The following is a 22,750-nucleotide window of genomic DNA, read 5'->3' as shown; positions in this document are numbered from 1 at the left end:
CTTTTCCATATCAAAAATCCTCTGCCATTTTTACCTACTTTTTATTTTTATTTTTTCCTTTTACTATCAACTTCTTTAAATTTGTCTAAAACGCACAGCCTCAATTCTTACTCTCTTGCTCACCTTAAGATGTTAAAATTTTTCTCTTGGAGATTACCACTAACTTCCTTCCCTTTAAATAGAATGTCTTTTTCAGTTATTTTCTCCCATGATTTTGTTGCATTTGATTGTAATGACATGACTTTCTTGAAATTATCTTCTACCCCAACTTGTGATCCACATTATTCTTGTCTCTATGAGCCTCTCTCCTGTAACTCTACCTGCTCTTTTACTTCCTTCTCTTCTTCCTCTGTCTCCTAAAGACGTGTACAATATTTTCCTATAGACTTGGTGTTCCAGTCCACAGTATGATGCTTTTAAATAGGCTTTCTATGTCAGTTTCCTCTCTCTACATTTCTACCCCCAATATTTCACCCACATTCTCGTCCCAGATATGATATTTTTGTTTATGAATGTAATGCTGTCACATTAAGTATTTCAAAACACGGATCTGTTGGCTTAATGCTCTCTTCTTTCAAAACATCCCATTAAATATTGAGATTTCCCAACAAGAGGAAGAAATCCCTTAGTTGCATATGGTCAAGCTACCACTACAGTGGTCTTTCTGGTTAACCTCAACAAATACTGAGTGCCTGGTAACTGTGTGCGTTAGGTGTGAGTTAGGTGTTCAAGCTCATCAAGCTCATCCATTAAGCCAGGCCAACCTACTCCATCTCTTTCTAGTTCCCACTCTATGATTCTTTGCCACTGGACCTGATTTTGACATTTGGACTTCATTTTTCGCATTAGGGATTTGGGGAGCATGAGTTATAGCTACTAAGATTAATGGAAGCTAACCAAAGATGAGTAAAGGGATTACCAAGCAACTTTGAGGGCCCAAATGAAATTTTGTCCTAAATGTTTGTGGTTTCTAATTTGCATGGGCAAGCCATTTCTCCTGTGATGTTTATAGAGCTAGGTTAGGGGCTTATAAGACTAGTGAGACTAAAGGAGGAAAATGTGGGAAAACGAGTTGGTTAAGTGATCTGACAGAGAATACAAGAAGTGACAGGAAGTGAATTGAGGCCTTAAGAGACTGATAAATAAAAGATAATGGAAAAGTCAAAGTTAATTGCAGTCTGGATGAGGTCAGAAAGCAAGTAGAGTTGAGTAAAGGGCATGAGACCACCCATTGGGTCAGAGAGTGTCACATTTAAGTTTGAATTTGCTTATGTGGAGCAGTTAAGTTCCAGAGTATAACTGTAGCCATGTGAATAGATTGTTAAGGTGGAATGAGGGTAAAGGCAAAAACAGCTACCACTTAGTAGATAAGGTAGAAGAGAAGATAACACTTTATAGCAACTAAAAAGACAAAACTTCTAAGAATAAACTTCTGGGAGTAAACTTGTAACAAGAAATTGTAATACTTGCATTATGAAAATTTCAAAAACATTTCTAAAAGACACAGAAATAAGCTTGAATAAATTGAAACGAGGAAGCGGACTTGGCCCAATGGATATTGCATCCGCCTACCACATAGGAGGTCTGCAGTTCAAACCCCGGGCCTCCTTGACCCGTGTGGAGCTGGCCCATGCGCAGTGCTGATGCACGCAAGGAATGCTGTGCCACTGCAGGGGTATCTCCCTTGTAGGGGAGCCCCACGCGCAAGGAGTGCACCCTGTAAGGAGAGCCACCCAGCGCAAAAGAAAGTGCAGCCTGCCCAAGAATGGTGCCACACACACAGAGAGCTGACACAGCAAGATGACGCAACAAAAAGAAAACACAGATACCTGGTGCTGCTGATAAGGATAGAAGCGGTCACAGAAAAACACACAGTGAATGGACACAGAGAGCAGACACTGGGGGGTGGGGGAGGGGGGGAGAAATAAATAAAAAATGAACCTTTGAAAGACATACAAGATGTCAGTGTCCTAAATTAATTTATATATGTAATGTAATCCCAGAAAAAGTGCCGGTAAGATTTTGGAAGATCTAGAAAAGCTGATTTAAAAGTTAATATGGAAAACCAGAGCACAAGAATGATCAGGAAAACTCTGTAAATGAAAAAACCATAAAGGGGATTATTTGTACTAGATATTAAAAATATGCAATAAAATCTCAGTAATTAGAACAAGTCAGATCAACCGAACAGAATAGAAAATTTAGAAATAGACCCAAATACATGCAGAAGCTTGGCATATTGTAAAGCCATTATTTCATATTAGTAAGGAAAAGTTGGACCTTTTAATAAATGGTGAGTAGCAATCTGGGAAAAGATAAAATTGGATTCATACCTAACACCGGAAATGAAGATAAACTCCAAAGGAATCAGAAATTTAAATGTAAAACATGAAACCAAAAGAGACCTGGAAGAAAGCATGGGAGAAATATTTTATCATTTTAAGAGTTCGGAAGTCCTTTCTGACTATGATTCAAATCCCAGGAGCTATAAAAGAAAAGACTCATAACATTCAATACACACAAATCCAAATTTCTTCCTGGTACAAAATAATAAAGTAAAAAGATAAATAGCATTGAAATATTTGCCACTTCTATCAAAAAGGCTAATCTTTCTAATCTATAAAGGCATCTCTAAATCACTAAGAAGCCAAGAGCCCAGAAGAAAAAAATGTACAAATAATATGAACAGTTCCCAGGTAAAGACTACAAATAGCCTTTAATATATGAAAAAATGTTCAACCTCACTCATAATGAGAGAAATACAAATTAAAACTACTCTTGTTTACTTTTTCTTGCCTATCAGATTAGCAAAAGTCCCAGTTTAACAGCATATTCTGTTGATGAGTCATGGGGAAGAAAGGACTCTCATGATATTGCTGGTGACAATGAAAAATGGTAGTCACTATTATATAATTTGACAGGATGTATCAAAATCACAAATTCATTTATCTTTTGACCAGGTAATCTCACTTCTGGGAACTTGTCCTACATATGTACTATACATAAAAGAAATGATGAAGGTACAAGTTTATTCATTGCAGCATTGTTTGTAATCATGTAAGACTAGAAACAGCCCAAGTGTCCATTTGTAGGAAATTAGATAAATAAGCTTTGCTACATCAACCCAATGTAGTACTCTGCAACTCCATAAAGAAAAGGGAGGGGGGCAGCTCTGTATAATGATATTGGAAGATCCCTAGGATATAGTGTGTTAAAAAATAATAATAAAACAAGGTGCTTAAGTATATAGCACACTGTAATTTGTGTTGGGGGCAAGAATAAGTATCTAACTATGCTTTACAGGGAGGAATCACTTAGAAAATACACCAGAACTAATAAAAAGTGTTGCCTGTAGGGACCAGAGAGGGAACAGGAAAAACATTGTGAACCCGTGGTATTGAATCAGTCAGTCAAATGGATATTAAAATACTCATGATATTGGCACATTATGGGATTGAGGTGAGACAGGCTGTGAACAAGACTGAACTTGCCTTCTAGACCTGGTACACTTTATTGGACAGGGTTTTCAGAAGTTTGAATTGAGCTTAAGGGGGGGTAGGGTTGACCTTTGAGCAGCGTGGTGTGGAAGCTAAAAATGGCATCTAAAAGTGAAATCTTAAGTCAAATAGTATGATGCATGAAAGTAGCAAAAGTGAAAACCATAGTACCTATGAAAAATAATATTTTAGGTGAAGGAATATGGTGAATTATATGTGAAATATACATAGCAGGAATAGGTAGATATATCCAGTCATTGATCAAATATGTAACAACATAGGTACTTTCTAAGCAGAAAAGTGTAATATGAACCACCTGTCAATAAAAGGATATCTTAGACTGATCAAAAGCTTCCTTTATAAATACCTCATTTGGTATTGTAGACTCTGTGGATGAACAGAACACAGTATTTGGCCACATGGGATTTTTTTGTTTGTTTTATAATTTTATTGACATATAATTCACACATTTTGAAAAAAATTCAGTGTTTTTTAGGTTTTTTTCTCGTTGTCTGCTCTTTGTTTTTGCTCGTTGTCTGCTCATTTTTTTCTTTAGTAGGCATGGGGAACCAAACCCAGGACCTCCTATGTGGGAGGAAAGCACTCAACTGCTTGAGCCATATCCACTCCATAGCCACGTGGTTTTGTAAATAAAGTTTTACAAGTACACAGCCACACTTATTCGTTTCTGTATTGTCTATGGCTGCTTTCACACTACAACAGCAAAATTTCATCAGAAACCTATGTCTTGCAAAGTCTAGAATATTTACTCTCTGGCTCTTTATGGAAGAAGTTTGCCAACCCTGCTAAACCAGTCTTTTTAATTATTTTTATTACCTCTGTCATTAAAAAAATGCATTTTTATTGTAACCCATAAATCTATATAATCTACAAAACTGAAACAAAAGTTTCACCAAAAATATTTATCCTTATACTATTTTATGAACTTCGATATTTTCTATTTTTTTAGTCAGACTTAAATTTTTAATACTAGTTTCTACCCACTAAATATCATGACCACTATGAATAATGACACACTCTTTAAGTAAATGCAAGACAGCTGAAAATGTAACAATACTTTCCAAGTAGAAAGGATAAATTTTTTTAAATTTGCAGTTCTCCCTCCATTCCTCCTTGCTTCCCTCTACCTTCTCTCCCTCCCTCTTTTACTTACTCCCTCCCTTCCTTTCGTGTTTTTCTCTTCTGCTTTCTTGCTGAATATTATAGTTTAAAAGATAGTGGGTAAGGCTGAGAAAGGTATGCATCTGCTTGGTAAGATATACCTGGGCTTAGAAGGCCCTACAAGATACTATTCAAATTGCCAAGTGTCCTCATAATATGCTTGTACTGACCAAGGGCCTATTAGAAATTATCTGTTCTTAGATACAATGGAGATCATAAGTGCCCTAGAAATTTAATTGTATTCAAGACTTATACCCCTTAGAGCTGATCCTGGGAATATGAAGTCAATGGAAGAAGATAATGGCCAAAGATAGAAACCACATTGAGACTAGAATAGGCTATGTAAATCCTCCATTTTTCTTTATGATGAGTTTTCAGACCCCATAGGAATGACAGAAGCCTAATGAACCCCTACTGGAGAGCCTTAGCCTTGACTATGACAGAGGTATTATAGTCACTTAACTTAGGACTTGGGCATGTCATTCTCAGTGTGGGCGGGATATGTTCTTCTGCTTTCGTGTCTGAAAACACTTCCCAAATAGCACTTATGTATATAATCCCAGGCAACAAGGAGGTAGGCAGCAGAAATACAAGGAAGTGCTTGGGGAGTCTCAGTGAATGATTTGATCTCTGCCCAGGTAAGGGCAAATCAGCAAGAAAACAGAGTGGATAATAAGTGAACCTCTACATGCTTGCATATAAATGGCTTATTGAGGATGTTTATCTTCAACAGTGCCCAACTTCCTTTTGTAGGAAGTTATAGTCACCTCTGCTCACATAGAGAGGCTTAGGTTCAGTAAGGAGCTGGGACAAATGGACTAGAGTTTGATCCTCAAAGCTGCTTTGAAACCCAAGATAATCATTGCCTCAGTGTACAGTTTAGACCCAGCCCTGGATACCACTGAGATTTAGGTCACACTGGTTATCTCAGTAACCTTTGATGGTATCCCTAGTGAGGGAGTGCTTCTTGTACAGTTCATGTACAATTGTTTCAGGCAGTCAGAGCAGGAGTTTGACCTTTTTCCTCATAGACACAAGATGAGGGAGCGCAGAAACCAAAAAAAGTGGCCATGAGCATGTTGATCCAACTGCTGTGTCTCCAGGGATAAAGTTCTGGGAACTAGACCTTAGGGAATGAATGTCCTGAACTCCACTCCTAGGCAGGAGCCCAGAGTACCGCACTTCCTTGTGATTCCAAGAGGCAGGTCAGCATGCTACAGATTTTGGTGCTAAGATTGTGTGAAAGACAGTCTTCAAAGCTCCACCATTCATCCCAGACATACTGAAGCCAAAATCCCTGGGCAAACAATTTGATCAAAAGCATTTTGGTTGAAATGATGAGTTGGATTAAAATTAATCTTCTCAATCACTATATTTTCCACATTTAATTTAACGTTAGGCCAAAGTCAGTTCTGTATCTTTTCATATATCCTCAAGCATATTGATAAATTTTTCAGAATTTTTCTGATTTGGGATTTTTACTCTTTTTAAAATTTCTGACTCATGTTCAAGTTGACTAATTTTGGTGTGCTTTGTTTGTGTTAACAAGAAGTCCAACATAACTTAAATATGAATTGATTTAAAAGCTTTGTACATCCATAAAATTGGATATTTTACATTTATTAAAAAATGATGGAAATATATTTGTTGACATGGACATGTGCTCATGATATACAGTAAAGTGAAAAAAGCAAATACAAAGCAATGTTATGGTATAATTCCATTTTTGTTTTTTAAATGTATCCAAATTAAACATGTGTTGCTCTGATAATGAGGTATGTCTTCCATCATCTCATGAACCAGCTGGCACTCTTCATGTTGAACACAAAGTTAAAAATATGAACTAATAATTGGAAACTAATTTTCTATCAATATACTAAATTTTTAATTATGAAAATATGCCAAATATTTTAAGTATAAAAATTCTAGATCCTTTATTGTTTTTCTTCTTACAATAGCACTTTATGCTTATCATGGAAAAATCAGAACTCTACTGTCCATAATACCACTTTTCCAAAAATAACTTCTGTTAACTGGTTTATGGTCTTCTACAACCTCTTCTGTACATGTGGGTATGCCTTTTTTTTTTTTTAAACAAAAATGAAACCATTCCTTATATAATGTTTTAGAACCTACTTCCTTCCCCTTTTTCCCCACAATTTTATGCATGAATTTACTGCTTTAAAGCAGTAGGAACACCTTGTTGGTCATGCATATTTTGATTAAGGCTAGTTTATAAAGGATGGAGCTACAGATTTTCCTGGGAACATGATAAAATCAGTACTTAGGAGGAGTATAACCTTTTTTGTAACAGGCCCAATGGGTGGGGAAGGAGTTAATGCTAAGTGTGAATGTTGGAGTATTGACTATTACACATAACTGGACTTCTAATTACTGAATAAAGACTGCATTCCTGACTGAGTGTACCAGTAGGAGTATCTGCTACCTAAGTATTGGGGTACCTGGCCAAATCCTGATCCAGAAGCAAGGGAAGAATACCTCCCCAGTGAATAAAATTTAAAGAAGGAGCAGATCAAAATGAAGTTTTGTTTCTGTCACAATCCATGAGTCATGCTTGTTCAAAATATGGTTTACATGCATATTTATGTGAACATAGGAAAAATTTGGCAAGATTGGGTCTTAGCTGTGAAAAATCATTACCTTTAAGGGGTGGGATTCTTAACCTTATGCATTTCCACATTATTTGACTATGTTACTATGAGAAAGTATTAGTACTAAATAAAAGATAAGTATAGGAAGAAATTTTTTTTAAAATAAGCACATAGCTGGCATTGTAGTAATCCACAGATGATGTTATAAGGCCCAGAGTCTGAGCTGTCTTCTCCAAACACAGTCTTTTCTCTATTATCTCCTACCTCTGAACACAAAGATATCTTTCATTCTCCTTTTCATCTCCATTCAACTGTGGATGGTCCTGGATGATCTCTTAATTACCACACATGTAATTACCTCCTGATCACTGCTACCTCTCATCTTTTTATAGTTTTTCCCCTTGTCAAGCAAACATATTTGAAAACTGTCCATGCCACATATGCCTTGTACACATTTCTGTCCATTTCATTTGATAATTTATTATGTAGCAATTTGTTTTTCAAACCATAGGAAATTTTGGAAAGTATTTGTATGTTCTGAATTTCTTTTAGATGGGGAGAATAGACCTGAAATGAAAAAGTCAACTCCAAACCAGATTATTTTTGATGAAAATCAAACCCATGACATGATAATGGAGAGACTAACAGGAGACAGTCTCTGGTTCTCCATCTTAGGAGGATTCTGGGAGTTTGATTACCAGTTAGAGTTGAACCAAGACCAACAGAGACATTTGGGACAAGTATCTTTCTCCCACAGAACTATCACTCAGGAGAGAAATCTTGACTGTAATAAATTTGGGGAAAACTTTAACCTGAACTCAAACCTTATTTCTCATCAAAGAATTCCTTCAATGAAAAAACCCCCAAATTCTGACATACAAGGAAGTGGCACCAAACATAAAGCAGACTTGATTTACTATCAAGGAAACTATATAAGTGAGAATCCCTATGAATATAATGAGTGTGGCAACATCTTCAATCAACATATTCTTCTTGCTAATAATATTCTTATGGGAGAGAAACCCAGTGAATGTGGGAAGGCCTTCAGCCACAGCTCATCTCTTGCCCAACATCAGATAGTCCTTACAGGAGAGAAGCCCTATAAGTGTGATGAATGTGGGAAGAGATTCAGCCAGAGGATACATCTTATTCAACATCAAAGAATTCACACAGGTGAAAAACCCTTTATATGCAATGAATGTGGGAAAGCCTTCCGTCAGCATTCATCCTTTACTCAACATCTGAGAATTCATACTGGAGAGAAGCCCTATAAATGTAATCAATGTGGTAAAGCCTTTAGCCGTATCACATCCCTTACTGAACATCATAGACTTCATACTGGAGAGAAACCTTACGAATGTAGTTTCTGTGGGAAAGCCTTCAGCCAGAGAACACATCTAAATCAACATGAGAGAACGCATACAGGAGAGAAACCCTATAAATGTAATGAATGTGGGAAAGCCTTTAGCCAGAGTGCACACCTAAATCAACATAGGAAAATCCATACTCGAGAGAAATTATGTGAATATAATAAATGTGAAAAAGCCTTAAGCCATAACCCTTCACTTATTCAGCAGCACATAACTCATGGGGGAGGAATCATATGAATATATTAAGTTTAGGAACTTTTTTGGTCAGTCCTTTTCATCCCATTCAATATCAAATTACTAGAAAGTTTATAAATAAACTTCTGAGGAATAGAAACCAAATCAACTTAGACCTTAAACTAGTAGCATATTACATTCCCAGAAAGTTATAAATTACTGAAAATAATTTATTTTATAAATAAGATATTAGGAGTCATGTTCCAAGTCTGATATAAAACTTTTTTAAGAAATAACCAGAAATCCTATAGCCAATAACCTGTAATTATTTATGTGAAAGCTCTATGGTATAATGTTTTAAAGTCACATAAGCATTGGTTAATGAAGGCAATGCTGTAGGGTAACCAGTCACATAAACTTGGAACAAACATTAAAGAGCAGTATTTCTCTAACTTCAATCATTTGTGTGCCTCCTTTATAGTTTTTACCATATCTGTTATTAATATTTTTCATTAAAGAGACTTGGGACTTTTAGTCTTTTCCTAAGAAATATTATTTATGGAAATTATGAATTTTATATGCTAATTATATTTGTTCTATCCATGAAAATAAATATATAACTTTGAAATAAAAAATAATATTCATCAGTGTATCTCCTAAAATCTTGTGTACCATCATTTGGGAAACAATATGATAGGCGTTGTTATTCTTTTAGCAACGCAACCCTTGAATTATTTTCATCAAATGAGACCTAAGATCACTTTGAGAAAGGTCTTGAAGGAGACTGGGAGTCATATTGATACATTTGAAAAATTGGTTCAGAGAAGTCTAGTTTTCTATCCTGTTAATCTAGTTTTAAATTCCCCTGTAGCAGGCATTGATTTTTTTAGTTAAAATTGTTATTTCTGCTGTATTTGCAGGTTTGAACAGAGAGGAATTCTCTTCATAATGACCAAGGGCTAAAACCCTCTCATGCTTCCCTCTATCGCTGTGGGAGATGAGGGAGTAGGGGACTGTACCTGAGGGTGAGCTGTGGTACTATATTGAGGCAAGGAAGTAAGGCCAGGGAAGAGCCTTACTGGCTCATAGAAACAACCAAGGAGGTAGTCTACTTGGCTTAATAATTCACTTTACTTACTGAAATAAATTTATGCTACCCCTTTTTCCAAAAATAAAAGTAGTTTAATTTTATTTATTTGATTACTGCTTTGTTTTACAGAAATCACATTTTCCTGTTACAAAGCATTTTAAATTACCACAAGCCATTAATAACTGCACATATGGGACAGCTTAACTTCCTTGGCTTTCCTTTTTTCTCTTGTTTTTCTCTTGTTTTTCTCTGGCCTGGCTGAAATAGGAGTGCAGTCCCCTTGCTTTCTCAACTTTCTTCTAAAATATCTCCCAACTTAAGACTTCCCTGGTTTTGCCTGTGTGAAGGGACTAGATTTATATGACTCAAGTCAATGCTGAAGTGATTTAAGACTTCTAAAGATTAAAACACTAAAAACCAAGAAAGTAATAACTGATTTTATCACAGAAGTTAAACTTTTCAAAAAGTGCATTTATGTCTCACACAACAGTAGACGTGCAATTGTTACTAAAACCCTGAGCTATTGTAGTCAGGAAAGATCTTTAATAATAATTTGCTTTAAAATAACTGTGCAGTGGAAATTTATTGGGTCAGATCAGTTCTAAAATTATCTCTTCACCCAAAGGAGCCACATGTAATGTTCTTTTGCCATGATGAGGCAGAGAATAAAGCACTCAGCTTTCAGAAAGAATGAGCCAAGTGAAGCTCCTGACCTCAGAGATATTTATTAGAATGAGTAATGTTTAATTACAGGTGATAAAGGGTTGGATGGAAGTTTAATTTTGAAATCAGAGGAAAAAAACCCACTAAATATTCCACAAAAAGTACTAAGGTCTCCAGTACAAGGCAGCATATCTCAACACAGGTAAAAAAACAAGAACAATATGGAATTTTCAGAAGAGAATCAGTAGACGTTACTAGAAAAGAGGTATCTGGACTGGACCAGACCACAGCTGGCCAAGGGTTTTCACCAATATTTCATAAACAGAAACTGGAATTAGAATGAGAATCCTATTATATATTCCTTACGTCAGAAATGAATATGTTTGTTAATTGTACAGAAAACTATGTCATTCTAGTGTGAATTCAGTTACTCTCATGTTCTCTTCAATATGTTCCAAATTAAGGAGTAAACCCTACATATATTAATTACATAAAAATAACTGGTGCTTGGAATAAAGAAGCCAGAGAGTTGTGTTCATTCAAAATCCCTATTTGTCACAGTTTATTTCTGTCTGAGAGGGAAAGATGTTATTACTTCTATCAGTACATTTAATCCATCCAACCAGGTATTATTGTCCTTTTATGAAAGGAGACTTAAGCTTAAACATAAGTGACATCTTCAGGGTTCCTTAGGCTGAATTGTCACTAGAACATGGCTTGTCTCCAAATCCAGTGAATACAAACAGTGCCTGACCTTTTATAACACTCAGGAAACATATGATGACTATATGAACATCAATAAAATTAATTTATGAACTTTATTAAAAAGCTTAACATAAAAGTCTGTGTGTCTCTATTTCTGAAAATCTCAGGATATTAAAGGATCGTCACGTTAACAGTCTTTTATGTCCAAAGAGCTTGTGGCATACAGAGAAATGTTCATTACTATTTATATTTTGGTTATTGTACAATTTATTCCATTAAGAAACCAGCTGATATTCTTCAAGCAGTCGTTATCATCTTCTTATTCAAAGATGTGCAACTAATAAATAAAAACTTAGGAATTCCTAAAATTAGATATCCCAATCTCTTTTTTATGATCTCAAATTTAACCTTTATTAAAACTATCAAAAAGGTTGGTGGATACTTTCCAAAAATCACAGTTCTGAAACACAAAATGCTGATGGATTTGAAGCTTTGCCATGGTAAATCTTCCAATATACTTATTGTACCTCTGTACTTTTTTTTTCTATTTTTTTTGTTTGTTTGGGGGTGGGGTTTTTTGTTTGTTTGTTTTGAGTTTTTTGTTTGTTTTTATTTCCAGTACTTTTTTTTTCCCCCAGTACCAGGAGCCAGGGATTGAAACCTGGACCTTGTATGTGGGAAAGCAGTGCTGAACCACTTGAGCCTCATCCATTCCCTTTCCAGTACATTTTAAACAGCCAGCTAGAGTTTACTAAATCCTCAGAACCAAATGAAAAGTAGACATTGTCTTCATTAAAGGGAAATATTCTTTTTATCCTAATAGATATTTAAAAATTCAAGTTTTGATATAAAAACAGTTGAAATGGGATGAAATGCCCAAGGAGACTCAATCCATTCATTTAATATTAACAGAATGAAGTAATATTTAAAAATTTTTTTTCCTCCTATTTTGTCTCCTTTAAACACAACACATGTTAAGAATAGGTAGAACAAACCCAACTTTTAGCTGTGTTATAAAATGTATATACATTCATGGTGGGGTTTTTTTTGTGGTTTTCCTTATTGAGAGAAAGTTTATGCATTTCTACATTACTCTTAAACTAAGTCTTAAGTCACAATAAAAACAAACATAGAAGTAATTTTTTAGAAAGGAAAATCAAAACAACATAACTCAAATACTGAGTACTTTCTTCTATTCCTCTACCCAGAATATCAAGGCCTCTGAAAATCAACATGAGCAACTTTGAGACTCGGTTTGTCATAATTTTCTGGGAATTTTTCTTTTTCTTAACCCAAAATTACACATGGTAAAATTAATTTCAGTGGAGAAGCAGATTTGGCTCAATGGATAGAGCATCCACCTACCACATGGGAGGTCCAGGGTTCAAACCCAGGGCCTTCTGACCCATGTGTTGAGCTGGCCTATGGGCAGTGCTGATGCGTGCAAGGAGTTCATGCCATGCAGGGGTGTCTCCTGCGTAGGGGAGCCCCACGCGCAAGGAGTGCGCCCCATAAGGAAAGCCACCCAGCATGAAAAAAAAGCAGTCTGCCCAGGGTGGCGCCACATACACGGAGAGGTGATGCAGCAAGATGACACAACAAAAAGACACGGATTCCTGGTTCCGCTGACAAGAATACAAGCAGACACAGAATACACAGTGAATGGACACAGAGAGCAGACAACTGTGGGGGGAAGGGGAGAGAAATAAAAAATCTTTTTTAAAAATTTAATTTCAATGAAGCATTTAAAAATAAATGTCTACAGGATCATCCATAGAAGCTTTTAAAAAATTACTTCTGATACATACACTTCTAACACTTTAGATATGTTCGTATGTTAATAAATCCCAAATAAGAATTAAAAAATAAAAATCACCTTAGATATAACTTTGATTGCTCCCATACCACAGATACTACATGATGATTTAAATTTCAGTCATGGGTGTGGGGTTTTTTTTTTACCTTTTTTCTTTTTTTTTTTTTTAAGATTTATTTATTTCTCTCCCCTCCGCCCTCCACCCCCCACCCCGCTTGTCTGTTCTCTGTGTCTATTTGCTGCGTCTTGTTTCTTTGTCCGCTTCTGTTGTTGTCAGCGGCACGGGAATCTGTGTTTCTTTTTGTTGTGTCATCTTGCTGCATCAGCTCTCCGTGTGTGCGGCGCCATTCCTGGGCAGGCTACACTTTCTTTCGCACTGGGCGGCTCTCCTTACGGGGCGCACTCCTTGCGCATGGGGCTCCCCTACGTGGGGGACACCCCTGCATGGCAGGGCACTCCTTGCGCACATCAGCACTGCGCATGGGCCAGCTCCACATGGGTCAAGGAGGCCCAGGGTTTGAACCGCAGACCTCCCATGTGGTAGATGGACGCCCTAATCACTGGGCCAAGTTCGTTTCCCTCTTTATTTTTAAAGAAGCTTTAGATTACATAAAAATGTTACATTGAAAATATAGGGGATTCTCATATACTCCTGCCCCCTCCCATACTTTCCCCCATTAATATTTTTCATTCGTGTGGTACATTTATTACAATTGATGAACACATTGAAGTATTGCTACTAACCTTGGTCTATAGTTTACATTATGGTTTACTCTTTGCACCACACAATTTTGTAAATTTTGACAAGATGGCTAATGGCTTGTATCTGTCATTGCAATATCATGCAGAACAATTCAATGTGCAAAAAATGCCCTGTTACACCTGTTGTTCCTTCTCTATCCCCTCAACCTCTGGTGACCACTGTCTGTATATCAGTATTGCAAGTTCTCCCATTTCTAGAATAATAAGTCTACTTTAGTCCGGAGTTGCATTCCCCCTTACATTTGTTCATTTCTCAATCTTGAGGATTTGGATATGGTGATGCCCACTCTGCTTCCGATTGAGAGGGGGCTTAGAGCCCATGGGGCACATGGATGGAACTGTCTTGCAGTTGTAGATACTCTCCATTGTTTGGATGGGCGTTGTCCATCATCATTCTTTTGTTAGTTGTCCTGGGTGAGTCAGATGAATTGGAGGGTACGTGTTGGCTGCAATTCTGCTGAGACTGAGGGCTCAACTGGCATATGAACAGCCAGAAAATTGTAAGTCTCAGGGACATATTTAACAGGTATAGTGCTAAATATAGGTTCAAATAAAATAAAAAGTGCCACAAATAAAAGTGGCAGAAGACCCATGTGTAGGAAATTTATAAGTAAGTCTAGCTTTGATACATTGGGGAAATAGGTTATCATATATTCCAAGGTAAGGCCCACCAATGGGGTGATGATTTCCTGGGGTTGTCTGCCCTGCCTATAGTGTCTGGATGTCTCTAGAGCTCTCAGCAATCATGGGTTTTGTAAAAATACACATATATATATTCTTACCTATAAAAACATTAGCATGCAAACTTGAAACCAAAAGATTATCCAAAGTGACACAAATGTTCTAAAATGTTAAGGAAACTTAAAAATGCCTTTTCTGTTTGTAAAATAGATGCAGAATAAAAGTGATCTAATTGTGCTCTTAGAAACTTTGGAGACTTGTTAATGAATATTCTTAATATCCATTATACTGTTATCTGAAACAGACTCAATCATTTTCTTCAGCAAAGCAAATAGGTACTCTCAGTCGTGACATATTACAATCAAGTGAGCCTCCATGACAGTGACAGGTGTGATCACACAGTGACTGAGAGTTGGCGATGCCCTGAAAGTCTCACTTTGGGACAATTTTATCTATAGACAGAGACAACAGGTGTCTTAATCCTGTTTTCTTAAAATTTGCATTACTAGCCTATGGCAGAGCAAAGAGACAGCTCTGGCAATAGATGAAGCAAGAGGGAATTGTGCTCTAGAAGAAACATTTATGTCTTCCAAACCAATGTCTCAATAAATACCTGAAGAGGTGCCAACTCACACCTATAAATCAGATTAAACTGAACAAAGAAAATAAAGTGCTTAAAGGAGGTATTGAAGTGGGCCTCCTCTTGCACAAAATCAAAGTGCTGGTGATAAATATGGCATAAACCCTGAACAGACGCTTTAGAAAATTCTTTGCGACAAAGTTTTTGGGAAATGGGACACCAGTCTTAAGAAGGAAAAAGTTCTATCAACAACAACAAAAAAGTTTTATCATCAAGCTGATCCTGAACCCAAATAATTAAATAGTCAATGTATTTTGGAGCAGAGCTTTTGATTGATCTTTAAATATTAGTACCATCTGCCCAGTGATATTCATATTGTGGACCTGCAGGCATGACTGGACAGCTTGTTTCGATGCAGAATTCTCGAATAGTTTCATATAACATGTTGGTCTGGTTGAAGAACCCCACAATATTAACATGATCCATTCATTGAAGTCATCTGCTTCTGGGACCATGACAGGTAGACTCAGATTCCCACTTCCTAGTGTTGTGTCTGTATGTTTTAAGAATTCATATTGATGAGAGCTTCAGGGATATTTTTTGTTGGTTTGAATGTTTTAGGAGAGCAGCTGCTGAAGATCCCATGTCTTTTAAAACACTGAGTTAATCTAATGTAAACATTTAATTAAATCATAAACCTAAAAGGCATACCCAGTGAAGCTGATGTGGCTCAAGCAGTTGGGTACCCACCTATCACATGGGAGGTCCAGGTTCGGTTCTCAGTGCCTCCTAAAGAAGACAAGCTGATGCAACAAGATGATGCAAGGGAGAGTCACAATGAGGAAACACAATGACTGGAGCAGAGGTGGCTCAAGCATTTGGCATCTCCTTCCCACATGGGTGGTCCCAGGTTTGGTTCCCAGTGCCTCCTAAAAAGAAGACAGGCATTCAATCAACAGACACAGCAGACAGTGAGCTCGAACAACTGGGGAGGGGGGGTGGGAATAAATTTTAAAATCTTTTTTAAAAATATACCCAGAATAATACAGTAATTATACCAAAATCAGTTTAAAAAATGTTAACCCAATAGATTGTTGAATTTAATTATTCTGGTATCCTTATTGGGACACTTTCCCAGGGTCCCAATTTTTCTTTTCTTTTCTTTTTTTTTGGAGGCTCCAGGCATTGAAGCCAGGACCTTGTATGTGGGAAGTGGGTGCTCAACCACTGAGCTACATCTGCTCACCTTTCATAGGTTCTTTTTTTTTAGCTTTTGTAAATATAACATAGGTTCTTAAACTTTAGGTTCTATCATGTATTTTTTTTATACCTCCCTAGAGTTTTAGTAATATTAACAGAACCAAAATATGAACTGGAAACTGGCTGATCCCTTGGTCAGGTCATTAGGACCTAGTTACACAGACCAAATAACTTTCCTTTGGTCTCTTTATAACAAAATATCATTTATTATGTCATGGAACATTTTTAAGACCTGCCTCTTGTATAGATTTTAATTATTTAAGACTTGAACTTTCCCAAAAGTTTCTGGCCCATTGTCCTATCATTTTGGCCAATATTATTTAAATAATCTTGTTGTCTAGAATTATTTAAAGCTTTTATGTGCCTTATTACTATTTTATAATTAATAAGGTCATCCAGCTACTTCATTCTAAAGGGTGCGTGTTTTATAATTAGTTCTCTTTAGGATATTTGGCTACTTCATTATTTTGAAACACACTGTTGAATAATCCTTCCATTTGGTTATTGTACATAACCACTAGTTTTGATTAACTGTTGGAACATTGCTCTATTTTGTTTATGTGACCGTACAGTTCCTCCTATTCTTGTTATGGTTCTTTCTCCAAGGTTATTTGGCTTGCCCAGCATCTCTAATTTAACAGGAGCAAATATATATACACACAGATATATATATGTATGTATCTGTACACATATTTAGCAAGAAAAATATATATTTTTTAACATCAATGAATCATACATACTGTGTTACATTAAACCTTTTATTTTACAACTATGTTTTTAACACTTCACTATATTAATTTTGCTTTTTTGAATATTATATGAACACTTGACCTTTTATAAACTCAACTTTTTAAAACTCAACTAGCATTTTTTAAATGCTCAATTTGTGACAAGTTGCCCAGTAGGAGCTCCATTAAGTCAGCTTATTTTTATTCTGAACACTGTACCTGTTATCCTTAAAAGCATCCTCATGATCAGAAAGTAAGATATTCCAAGCCCCTCCTGATTTTTTTCTTCCTCTAAGTCGGGACCAGCTAGCCCACATAGTTCTGACTTCTTTTCGTAGAGATTAATAGTAAAGACAAAATCTAGGCACTAGGTCTAAAAGTTTGATCACTGAGAGTGAACAAAAGTCCTACTCCTCATCCAGCACTGCTACTAGGTCACTTTTAATAGTAAAAGAGTTGGATAATACATCTTTGTAAGACATGGTTTCTTGCTGACTTTTCTAATATAACATATGTGGATGTACCCTACTTTTTTCTTAAACAAGATGAGGTTTCTTTATCATTGGGATGTTCTCCTACCTTGACAGAAATCACTTAATTTCATTTAAAAACGACTCCAGGCTGCCTTTGAGAGGCCCTCAAATTTTTATGTGAAAACAAACTTCTAAATTCCTTTTCAAAATTAGGCACTCATTAGTATTCCAAAGAGGTCAAAAGGAAATGGTATTGTGTGTTTGGAATGGGACAGATCCATGCTTAATGTGCCTTCAACAGTTCAGCAAGAAGTATATGTTCTTCCAAAATCCTGATTTTCTAGCACTGTCAATGTTCTGCAAGAATATCTACACCCCTCAACTTTGTAGGGTTTCCTTAATGTTGGTTCCTATATTCTTTTTCAATTGTTGGTTATATTTATACTGAATCTGTATTTCTAAACCATTCTATTCCCCAACTGCAGAATTTCTGAAACCCTGGATGGTGGTAGTCCCATCTTCTGAGATTACAAAAGGAAAAGTTCTTCCCAGATACGCTTTAATTCACTTTGGGGTAAAAAAGTTATTTGGAAGCCTGTGGTGGGCAACAGAGAGTTAACAGATGAAGCTGAGCTAAAGGGCAGGTGGTGAGAGTAGGACTGAAGATGGTTATTACAATCAAAACACCCAGACAAGCATAAAGTATATACTTCTGAAGAACCATACCAGGGGGGCGGATGTAGTTCAAGCAGTTGAGCGCTGGCCTCCAACAAGGGAGGTCCCAGGTCTGGTTCCTGGTGCCTCCTAAAGAAGACAAACAACAAGCAGACAATGAGCAAAAACATTGAGCAGACAGCGAGAAAAAACAAGCAGACAACAAGCAAAACACCAGCAGACAGTGACCAAAAAAAAACCAAAAAAACCAGCAAACAGACAACTAGTGAAAACAAGTAAACAGAAGAGGGGAAAAAAAGAATAATAATTTTGTAAAAAGAATCATACCCACATATGCTAATGAAAGTTTAATTCAAAAAATTAAAATCAATAAAAAAAGGAAAACATTGACTAGAAAAATGGGTAAAAGACATGGACAATTCACAAAAAGAGATACAAGTAGCCCTGAAACATATGCAAAGATGCTCAACTTCATTCAAAAGAAAAATTAAAATTAAAACTGAGCCAAAGGGCTGTGGCTCAAGTAGTTGAGCTCCCATTTACCATATGGAGGACCCAGGTCCGATCCCTGGGACCTGTTAAAAAGAAAAAAAAGAAAAAAGCCATCCCAGACCTGCACGGCACGGAGAGGCACAGGCACCCGCACGGCAACGCATCACTCCAAAAAGACAATGATGCAACCAGATAGGGGGAAAAAACTGAACTGAAAAAGCATTTCTCACCCACCAAGTTGGCAGAAATCCAAATGCTTGACAACAAACTGTTGGTGAGATTAGGAGGAAGCAGGCACTCTAATATATTACTAGTGGTCCTGCAAAACAGCAGAATCCCTGTGGAAGGGAATTTGGGAATATCTAGCAAAACCGAATATGTGTTTTCCCTTTGACCAGTAAAATCCATTCTAGAAATGTACTCTGAAGATACACCTCTAACAATAGTAGAAAACATATGCACAAGATTATTCATTAAAATACCGCTAACAACCTAAATGCTCATACAAGAAAGACTGGCTCAAATAACTGGTACATCTACACAATAGATCTATGCACCTGAAAAAAGAACAAGGAAAACCCCTAAGAACTGACTTGAAGTGATTTTTTTCAGGATGTATTAAGTGAAAAAAAATTAAAATGCAAAGAATATATGTAGAATGTTACTTTTTTTGTAAGAAATATATGATTCTCTGCAAGAAGTAATGCAGGAAGGACAAACTGAAAAATTTCTATGGTGGATGGGAAGGAACAAGGTTGAATGGGAAGGGAAGGAAATGAAACTTCTCTTAGTATACCTTTATAGTTTTGATTTTTGAACCACTTCAATGAATTGCACATTCAAATTCAAAACTTATGATTAATTAAATCAACAAGGGTAAAATTTTCCCTATCCTTGACTGCAGGATTGAACATAAACAGATACAAGTGAACCTAACTATATAGAATATTGATAACATAATCACACAAGGAAAAGAGAATGCCAGGAAATGGTATAGGACAATGCTCTCTTACACTGTAAGAACAAAAAGAAATGCAGGGAAATCTTGAGCTATGCTTAGCAAGTTTGTGGTTAGTAATAATATTGTTATCACAATTCCAAAACTATTTAGTGTGTAGTGAATGATGTCAGTGGCAACCAGAGTTCAGATACAAACACGGAAGAGGAGAATGAAGGGAAGAAGGTCATTGGTGTTTAGAGGTATCGGTGTGAACTCATTAATATATTTCAGTATATAGCTAGCTATGTCGCCTCAAATAGAAGCAAGAACATCCCAGGAGCAAGGTGCTCACTTAGCACATAGATCTTGGTTATTAAATACCATTCCCCACTGAAATTTCTCCTTGAAGAAACTGCTGATTCCAGGGTCGAGGCAGGGAAAGTAAGGTGAATCTGGGTTATACTTTTGTGCCAGATAGTAAGGAAATGCAGGAAAACTGGTAGAGACAAATCTAAAGAGTGCATGCCTTACCAGAAAGAGTCTTCCACGGGTCAATTTTGGAACAATTTGAACTTCAAAATGAATGTCAGGAATAAAACGCTAAGTTAAAAAAATATATCCATGTGTTAAATGCCCGTCCTAAGGAGTCCTACTACATTCTCAAACAGAGTGGCAAGTGTCTCTAGAACCTGCGGCTGCTGGGACTCCTGGGGCCGCGTTGCGGGAGGCAGGTAGGTGGGAGGGTGGGTCGCGCAGCCTCACATCCCATGGCCTCGCCTCGCTTTCCAAGGCCTGCCCCAGATGCTACAGTACCAAATCCGTAGTACAGCTTACAGCCGAGAAACTCTACCTCGTGGACCCAATGAAGGCGCGTGTGGTTCTCAAATACAGGCATTCTGATGGGAGTCTGTGTATTAAAGTAACAAATGATTTAGTTTGTTTGGTATATAGAAGAGACCAAACACAAGGTGTAAAGATCAAGAAATTCCACAATCAACTAATGCAACTTACGGTAGCCAAGGAATGCCGGCAGTGTTGCCATGGAAATGGACTGAATGGTTTGAAACGAAGCCTGTCATGTTCTTAAGAAGTAAATATATTTTGAATTCGAGGAGGTGATGAGACAGAAAATGTTTTATGTAATTAAGTGAGTGATTCAAAAGCCGGGAGATCATTTTTTACACTTTGTTTTTTAACGTTTAGAGACCTAGAACAAGAAATGCATCTATCTTGGAAACTTTTTTACAGGTTATTTGATGTTCGGCAAAATAAATAGTCATTTCTTTGGTAAATTTGTATCATTAATTTGAAAAAGATACCAATTTTCCTTCAATTTAGTTCATCTAAATTTTTTTAAAAGAAAATTAAATGTAGCCAGTAATTCTTTTGGAACATAAAAATTTGTGTTGATGACCAATAAATAAATACTGTGGTAACTAGAATTAACTATGCACAGTAGCACATCTAATTAAGTATAGTAGAGTAGTCTCAATTATATCTAAAGGTAATTACAAAAAACAAATATTCCTTTACCTTAAACTTTCCAGCTTCAGACTGTATATTTTAATGTAAGTGATTTGAATTGTCCTCTGGTCACTGAGGTGTAACTTATTTGAATCCAGTTTTCAGTTATCAAAAATAATTACAGTGAAGCAAATCTGGCTCAAGTAATAGAGCTTCCACCTACCATATAGGAGGACCGAGGTGCGATCCCTGGGGCCTCCTGGTGAAAAAGAAGAGAAAGTATGCCCACACGGTCAGCCAGTGCCCACGCAAGTGCCCGCATGGTGAGCCAGTGCCCATGCAAGTGAGTCACACAGCAAGATGATGACACATCAGAAAGAGAGACATGGGGAGAGTCAAGGAGAGGCACAGCAGAAACCAGAAACAGGTGGTGCAATTGATAGGGAACCTCTCTCCACATCAGAGGTCCCCAGGATTGAATCCCGGTGAATCCTAGAAGAAAAAAATGAGAGGAGAAGACAACACAGACAGCAAAAGTAGCAGGGCAGGATGAGGGGAAGGGGAAAAATAAATCTTTTTTGAAAACTGCAATTACTTTGAATGCATCAACTGAATGATGGTCACTAATGACTGAAATCACCATATTACAAAATATTTACTATACATATTCTGTCTATAATCTATAATTTCTCAGAAGGGCTAAGGATTATTTGAACTGTTAAATCTTTGCATACCTCTGCCCATTTTCTGTTTAACCCAAGGTATTAAGCATGACTGTCAAAACTGTTATGTTTTCCAGTAAACAAGAAGTATGATACTGATATTTATCTTGTATTTGTAACTAAGTTTTACTACCTAAATGCAGTTTTCACTTGTTGATTCCTCAAGAGTAAAATGTAGATACTACATTAAAATATGTTTTTGTTTGAAATTTGTCATAAATGTGAGCAACATTTTAGCATGGAAAGTTCCATTCACCCTTATCAATTTTGGAATGTTTCAAAGAGGTCAGCAAATAAAATATTACATAAATATTTTTTAAAAGAATCTCTAAGGAAGCAGCTGTGGCTCAATCAGTTGGGCTCCTGTCTACCATATGGGAGGCCCTGGGTTCACATCCCAGGGCCTTGTGAAGGCAGGCTCACCCACAAGCACCACAGAGTGCCGCCCAGCCCACAAGCACTGTGGAGAGCTGACTCAGTAAGGTGACGCAACAAAAAAAGGGAGGCAAGTAAAAACACAGAAGAGCGCACAGTGAATGGACACAGAGAGCAGACAACAAGCAAGCCACAAGGCGGGGCAGACTAAATAAAAAAATAAATACAGACACACAGAAGAACGCACAGTGAATGGACACAGAGAGCAGACAGCAAGCAAGCTGCAAGGGGCAGGGGGAATTTAAAAAAAGCATCTCTAGAGTACAAAGTCAGTGCCTAATAAAAGAAGTAGACCAATACACCAAGCACACAATATTAATGCTTATACTTATTATGAGCCTTATTCTTATAAAATTGAAACTTAATATAATAATATCTATTGCTTAAGAGTTACCTCCCGAAAATCTCCTTGTTACTCAAATGTAGCCT

At 36.8% G+C, this 22,750-nt stretch overlaps 1 protein-coding gene and 1 pseudogene across 3 annotated transcripts in view; one reads left to right on the top strand and one right to left on the bottom strand.

Annotated features, from left to right (window-relative positions):
• The window catches only part of LOC101430775 (zinc finger protein 713), a 70,334-nt gene that overhangs the window by 21,909 nt on the left and 25,675 nt on the right, over positions 1-22,750 (top strand). For 2 of the 3 annotated variants that reach the window (XM_004473945.3, XM_071211190.1), the window contains one exon: positions 7,844-11,661. The exons of the other annotated variant lie outside the window; for it this stretch is intronic. In XM_004473945.3, the coding sequence (XP_004474002.2) occupies positions 7,844-8,898 (1,055 nt within the window). In that variant the 3' untranslated portion in view covers positions 8,899-11,661. Of the gene's footprint in view, positions 1-7,843; positions 11,662-22,750 lie in introns of those variants that run through there. 3 annotated transcript variants of the gene reach the window in all.
• LOC139437465 (MOB kinase activator 1A pseudogene) lies at positions 15,133-20,595 on the bottom strand (annotated as a pseudogene).

Source organism: Dasypus novemcinctus, chromosome 23 (genome assembly GCF_030445035.2).
Source record: "Dasypus novemcinctus isolate mDasNov1 chromosome 23, mDasNov1.1.hap2, whole genome shotgun sequence".
NCBI lineage: Eukaryota > Metazoa > Chordata > Mammalia > Cingulata > Dasypodidae > Dasypus > Dasypus novemcinctus.
The sequence above is the reverse complement of the archived record's forward strand: the minus strand, read 5'-3'. Positions and strand labels throughout refer to the sequence as shown.